The sequence below is a fragment of the Setaria viridis genome, chromosome 7 (assembly GCF_005286985.2).
Source record: "Setaria viridis chromosome 7, Setaria_viridis_v4.0, whole genome shotgun sequence".
Classification (NCBI taxonomy): domain Eukaryota; kingdom Viridiplantae; phylum Streptophyta; class Magnoliopsida; order Poales; family Poaceae; genus Setaria; species Setaria viridis.
In genome coordinates, this window is record NC_048269.2 from 10,937,208 (window position 1) to 10,944,121 (window position 6,914).

Here is a 6,914-nt window from a genome sequence, read left to right on the forward strand (position 1 = left end):
TATCAAGAAAGACATCAGAACACGTATATATGTGATAGTGGTAACAAATGTCCAATTGCAAGTCTACATGGTGCTTGATCCGCATAACTAGCTAGGGTGCTTGTGTGAAGCCACATGGAACTTATTATATATTTATATGTGTGAATATTGTGCATATCATATGCAAGATATTTAGTTAACCACCAGACCTTAGCAATAATCATTTTCAATCATGTTATCCTAACTGTATTTCAGACGGTTTGGAATATTTACCGCAGACGTTGGTTTCGTCAGCTGCGTTCTAATAAGCTGAAACCACCGACTATTGTAGTCGTAGGTGCTCGTCCGAAGGCACATGAAATTTATATGTGTGAGTACTATGAACTGTTGCGTGGCATGGAGCATGCATGCTAATCTCTCCTGAGTTGTTCCGTCCAGATGATGGCTGTTTTAGTAGTACAGGAATTCGATACGACGACGACGATGACACTAGTTTTCTCAAGTTTTCGGCGTGCTGGCAGGATACCTGGGTAACAAGTCCGCTCCCAGGTACCTTTACGAATGGCTCAACGAGAAATTTTGTTACCACACTCGACTATAAAAATAGGCCACTGATCGACCATGGCATTCCACCCCAAGCACACAGATATCGAGACGTACTACAAGCTGGTACGCTAAGGCTTGAGAGCTATACCTTGCTGCTTGCTGCTTTCTGTTTCAGCTCCCGGCGGAATCGAGAGATGGCGGCGAAGGTGACGGTGGAGGAGGTGAGGAAGGCGCAGCGCGCCGAGGGCCCGGCGTCCGTGCTGGCCATCGGGACGGTGACGCCGCCAAACTGCGTGTACCAGGCGGATTACGCGGACTACTATTTCCGGGTCACCAAGAGCGAGCACATGACCGAGCTCAAGGAGAAATTCAAGAGGATATGTGCGTATGCAACACTACTAGTTCTCTTCCTATACTCCCAGACGTCTTCCGATAACTGAACTGGTTTGCTAGCCATAATCGCATGCGTCATGCTAAACATGCTTTCCTAGTTTGCACGTCATGCTAAACATGCTTCGATCATCATGCATGTTCACGTCCTGTGCTGAACCAACCTGGTAAATGGCGGCCACCAGAATGGTTTGGTTTTTGTTTTGAGTGGGTAGGTAGTAACGAAGTTTAAAGGTGACAGAGGGACCTCCAGGACGGACCAAGTAACGAATTTAGCAATTTCATTGACAAAGCTCGACCCCTTTTTCTAACTTTTCCTCTATTAGTCGATTATTCCTTTATATTCTCTCCACGGTAAGTTTTATTGTCCAGCAGATTGGACAGGTCACTGTCTTCAAATCCTTGCATAGTTGCATATATGGGCCCCAATTCTAGTTTTTCAAAGGCTAAAAAACTTACTGATAATGCATGTATTCATCTCGGATAATAATGTCATTTGCAAACATTTAATCTGTACTATGCAATCCTTTAAAAAAATTTGAATTTCAAACGTCATGAGTGTGGGTGGGTGCAGGCCGCAAGTCGATGATCCAGAAGCGCTACATGCACTTGACGGAGGACATCCTGCTGGAGAACCCCAACATGGCCTCATACTCTGCCCCATCCCTGAACGCACGCCAGGACATCCTGGTGGAGGAGGTACCCAAGCTGGGCGCCGCAGCGGCGGAGAAGGCGCTCAAAGAGTGGGGCCAGCCGCGTTCCCAGATCACGCACATCATCTTCTGCACCACCTCCGGCGTCGACATGCCCGGCGCCGACTCCCGGATCATCAAGCTCCTCGGCCTGGACCCCTCCGTGAAGCGGGTCATGCTCTACCACCAGGGCTGCTTCGCCGGCGGGATGGTGCTCCGGATCGCCAAGGACCTCGCCGAGAACAACCGCGGCGCCCGGGTGCTGATCGTGTGCTCGGAGATCACCGTGGTAACGTTCCGGGGCCCCTCCGAGGCTCACCTCGACTCGCTAGTCGGCCAGGCTCTGTTCGGCGACGGCGCGGCTGCGGTGATAGTAGGCGCGGACCCCGACGAGCATGTGGAGCGGCCATTGTTTCAAATGGTATCAGCGTCGGAGACCATTCTGCCTAACTCGGACGGCGCCATTGAAGGTCACCTCCGTGAGGTTGGGCTCACCTTCCATCTCCAGGAAAGAGTCCCGGAGCTCATCTCCTCCAACATCGAGCGCCTGTTGGAGGAGTCCTTCAAGCCGCTCGGCATCTCCGATTGGAACTCCATCTTCTGGGTGGCGCACCCCGGCGGCCCGGCAATCCTGAACGCGGTGGAGTCCAAGGCTGGAATTGACAAGGCCAGGCTCCGCGCCACCCGCCAGGTCCTTTCTGAGTATGGCAACATGTCAAGCGCCTGCGTGCTCTTCATCCTCGACGAGATGCGGAAGTTCTCGGCCGAAGATGGACGAGCTACTACCGGTGAGGGCATGGACTGGGGTGTGCTCTTTGGCTTTGGTCCAGGCCTCACCGTCGAGACCGTCGTTCTCCACAGCGTCCCCATCACTACTGGGCATGCCGCATAACCGTTACCGTCATAGATATAAGAAATAATAGCCTCTCATATCACTTATGGGCTATGGCTATCCACACCACCACACCCTAATGGTTTATTTGGATTTGTCACGCAAAAAATGTAGGAGTACTACAGGAAGTACCCCTTGTGTTTTTTAAGAATTTAGTATTTCGTATTGTATTAGCTACTTTGTCAACCCGTGCAATTCAGCTGGGCTAGTAATAAACATGTGTTATTCTGAGAATTGTAAGTTTGTCGGTTTAACTAAACTTTCCATCTTTGTTGATGTTATTAGCTAGTATCTTAATCACACTTGTTGGTGCTTGCTGTTTGGATCTCCCAAATTAAAAACAAAGCAGAATAACAAAAATAAGTTTTGAAATGAGCTTCAAGAAAACAAGCGTAAGGTTGTTACTAGGTTAACCATATTTTCAAAGAATTATTTGGTTGGATCTCAAAAACAGAAAATGGATTCCCGCGTCGTGGTATCTATCTTCAACAACTGTCCCACGAACTCAACATCCATCATCCCTCTTAACTAATTTCAGATTATCTCCCTCTCTCTTTCTCACTTGTGCTATTCGGCGAGCACATCTCAAATTGTCTTGTGTTACATTCAGTTTTGTTCCTGGTATACCGTAAGGATAAAACACTGCTAGAAAAATAACCTTTGATCCCTAGCCTTAGTACCGGTTGTTCGGTTCCAAAGTTGGGACTCCCTGGAGTCCCAGCCTCTAAGTACCGGATGGGGACTTCATCCGGTACTACAGGTGACCTTCTAGTACCGGGTGGAGCTACCAACCGGTACCAGAGGGACTTCCTCCTTCTCTTCTCCATTCTTCTCTCCTCTCTTCCGCACAGCACAACACCATCTTCTCTCTCCCTCCCGCTCCTCTTCTCTCCATTCTTCTCCCTCCCGCTCCTCTTCTCCAACGGCAACCGGCTCCCTCCCTCCCTCTAGCGTGCCCTCTCCCTCGGCCTCCCCGCAACTCGCCCCTCCGGTCACCCCTCACCTCATGCCTGGGGTGAGGAGCGCCGGCGGCGCGAGGCGCGGCGGCGACGGCTTGGTGGCGCGGCGGGATGGTGGGATCCGCGCCCCTCTCTCTCTCTCTCTCTCTAGATCTGCAGGATGCGGCAGTGGGATGGCGGTGGTGGGGGAGGGGGAGTGGCGAGTGGAGGCGGAGGGGGCCGGGAGGAGGAGGAGGAGGCGGGGGTGGAGGGGGCCGGTGTGGCGAGGGGTGCAGGAGGAGGGAGCCGAGGAGGAGGAAGAGGTGGCGGGATGGCAGTGATGGTGGCGGGGGTGAGTGGAGGCGGAGGGGGCCAGGAGGAGGAGGCCGGAGCTGGAGCTGGCGGCGGGGCTGGAGGGGCCACCGACGGGGGTAGAGGGAGGAGGAGCCAGCGGGGGTAGGGGCGGGGCCATGGGGATTTTGATTTTTTTTTATTTTTTAATACCCTCTAGTACCAGTTATTCTAACTGGTACTATAGGGACCCTCTAGTACCGATTAGCTAGTACGAGTTAGCCAACCGGTACTAGAGGGGGGTTCCCAACAAGTAGTAAATCCACTTTTTCTAGTAGTGAAAACATACAATCCAATATATGGAAGACAATACTTATACAAGAAATAATATGTTGCTGAGAACTTCAGGAAAACGCATGCCTATTACTCCCTCCATCCCAAATTACTACTCAATTTGGATTTTTTCTAGATATATATACATAACTTTTGATGTGCATACACTAGTAGAGAATTGGCTTTCGATGCACCCCCTTTTGTCCCGATTTAAAGTTGGCCCGGGACAAAAGGGGGTGCGCCACGGTAGGCAAAAATGGAGGGGGGGTTAGTCCCGGTTGGTAATTGCAATCGGGACTAAAGACCCCCCTTTAGTCCCGGTTGCAACGGCTAGCTGGGGCGCGTCGGTGGCGGTACCATTTTATCCCGGTTGGAGCATCCAACCGGGATAAAAGGGTGAACCTTTTATCCCGGTTGGAGGCTCCAACCGGGATACAAAGGTTAGTCCCAGTTGGAGCCTCCAACCGGGATAAAAGGGTGTTCCTTTTGTCCTGGTTGGATCCTCCAACCGGGACTAAACTTTCAACCGGGACAAAAGGTGTTCCCTTTTGTCTTGGTTGGAGTTTTTAACCGGGATAAAAACTCATCCCCCACTATATCCCGAGACAGAGGACTTTCTTCTTCCTCCAGCCCGAGCCGGTCCAGCACATTGACAGAGAGCTGAGCTTCACCTACTCTCTGGTGGTGCCGAAGCAAGGGAGGTGCTGCCCGAAGTTTTTTCCCTCATTTTTGTGGTAATTTGACTCAGCCAACACAAGTGTTGTGAAGGTTTACTACTTCATCCTCGTGTTATGCTTTGATTTATGCTTTGGAGATGGAAAGATTATTTGCTAGAATGTGATGAAGTAGAAAATGGAGAGGTATTTTGAGGTAGAATGTGAGGGAGATTGATGTGTCATATATAGTATGTATTCTTGCTTGTCTAGACGGTTTATCTTATCAAATTCAATATGATTTTTCAAATCCATACTTGTTGAACTTGCATATCGTGTTCATCTCTCCGAGGATGTTCTCCGCCGAGCAGCAAGGTATGTGAAGAAGGAGGTTCGATTCTATGAGAAAGAGTGGATACGGACATCGTGACCGTGTCCCCTTTTCCGTAGAATTGAACCTCTTTCATGACGAAGTGCGGTGCCGCCCAGTTGAGAACATGCTCGCGAGATGATCACGGTCTTCAAGTTCAACAACTTATGCAGTGTTAAGGTAATAATTTTTGTACATAGATGGCTTCTGCTACTGGAGAAAGTGGTGATGGTGGGGGCGATCGTGGTTCCTATTTCAGCAAGGGGAAAATCATAGATGGCCCTCAGCATAAGCCGAAGAAAAAGAGCGCGCTGGAAAAAAGCAATGCTTCGTTATTTGCAGCAACGTCATGAAGAAGCTGTTGCCGCGGGTCAGGAACCTCCTTTTGGTGGTCGTTATGCTCCACCCTCAGTCCTGGGTGTTTCACGTCCACTTAGTACTACCGTTTCAGGTGGCACAAATAAACCTAAGGATGAGGCTAGGTCAGCGAAACCTTCGTTTCACCGTCCAAGGATGCTTAAAGTCCTCCTAGATAATAACCAGTGGATGGCTTGTTGTATTGTATCATGTTGTTTGGATCTTTAATTTAAATATGTGTATTTGGATCTTCATGTTGTTGTATTGTACCATGTTGTTTGGATCTTTAATCAATTTTCACGTGTAATCCATTGTCAAGTGTACTCCATTTTCATGCGTAATATGATGCAAATGGATCGGCAATGGATGTATAATGGAGACAGGCGGAGCAAGGTGTTTATTGATGGCTTGCATTATTTTCTCGAAGTGGGTAAAGCGAACAAGCCAGAGAATGGGTTCGTAGGTTGTCCATGCTTCCAATGCAATAACAAGAAGGAGTATTCAAAGGATTCCTGGGGGACTATTCACAACCACTTGTTTAAATACGTTTTCATGCCTAACTATTTGGTTTGGACCAAGCACGGTGAACTAGGGGTCATAATGGAAGATGGCGAGGAGGAGGAGGAGGAAGATGACACCATTTCGGACTGGGTTGCAGGCCAAGCTTTTGCAGGTACTACAATGGGCGAGGCTGATGAAGATGAGTTTGCAGAAAATGGCCCTACTGATGACCTTGATACGAGATGCATACAGAGATTGTGAAACTGAGAAGGAAGCAGCAAAGTTGCAGCGCATGATAGATGATCACCAAAAATTGTTGTACCCAGGTTGCCAGCAGGGTTATAAAAACTAGGTACGACACTAGAATTTGTGCAATGGAGGCAAAAAATGGTGTGTCCAATAAGGCATTTCAGGGGATGTTGAACATTGTCAAGAAGATTCTCCCCGAGAATAATGAATTACCGTCCACAACATATGAAGCTAAACAGATTATTTGCCCTCTCGGATTGGATGTTCAGAAGATACACGCATGCCCTAATGACTGTATCCTCTATCGTGGTGAGGAATACGAGAAATTGGATGCTTGTTCCATCTGTGAAGCCCTACGGTATAAGATCAGACGAGATGATCCTGGTGATGTCGAGGGGCAGTCTCCCAAGAAGAGAGTTCTCGCGAAGGTGATGTAGTATTTCCCTATAATACCACGCTTGAAGCGCTTGTTCAGGAACAAGGCGAATGCTAAGTTTATGCGATGGCACAAAGAAGACCGTAAGGAAGATGAGATGCTGAGACACCGCGCAGATAGGGCACAATGGAGATCAATTGATAGAACATTCCCGAACTTTGAAAGTGAAGCAAGGAACATAAGGTTTGGTTTAAGTACTGATGGATTCAATCCATTCGGTGAGTTGAGTAGTGGCCATAGTACTTGGCCTGTGACCCTTTGTATGTTCAACCTTCCTCCTTGGCTGT

At 48.9% G+C, this 6,914-nt stretch overlaps 1 protein-coding gene across 1 annotated transcript; it reads left to right on the forward strand.

Moving 5' to 3' along the window:
* The first annotated feature begins 622 nt into the window (after window positions 1-622).
* Window positions 623-2,733, forward strand: LOC117862883 (chalcone synthase 1). Its single transcript, XM_034746430.1, has 2 exons — window positions 623-906; window positions 1,490-2,733. Exons 1-2 carry the CDS (start codon window positions 720-722, stop codon window positions 2,497-2,499), a joined length of 1,197 nt encoding a protein of 398 aa, XP_034602321.1. The 5' UTR covers window positions 623-719; the 3' UTR covers window positions 2,500-2,733.
* Window positions 2,734-6,914: the final 4,181 nt, after the last annotated feature.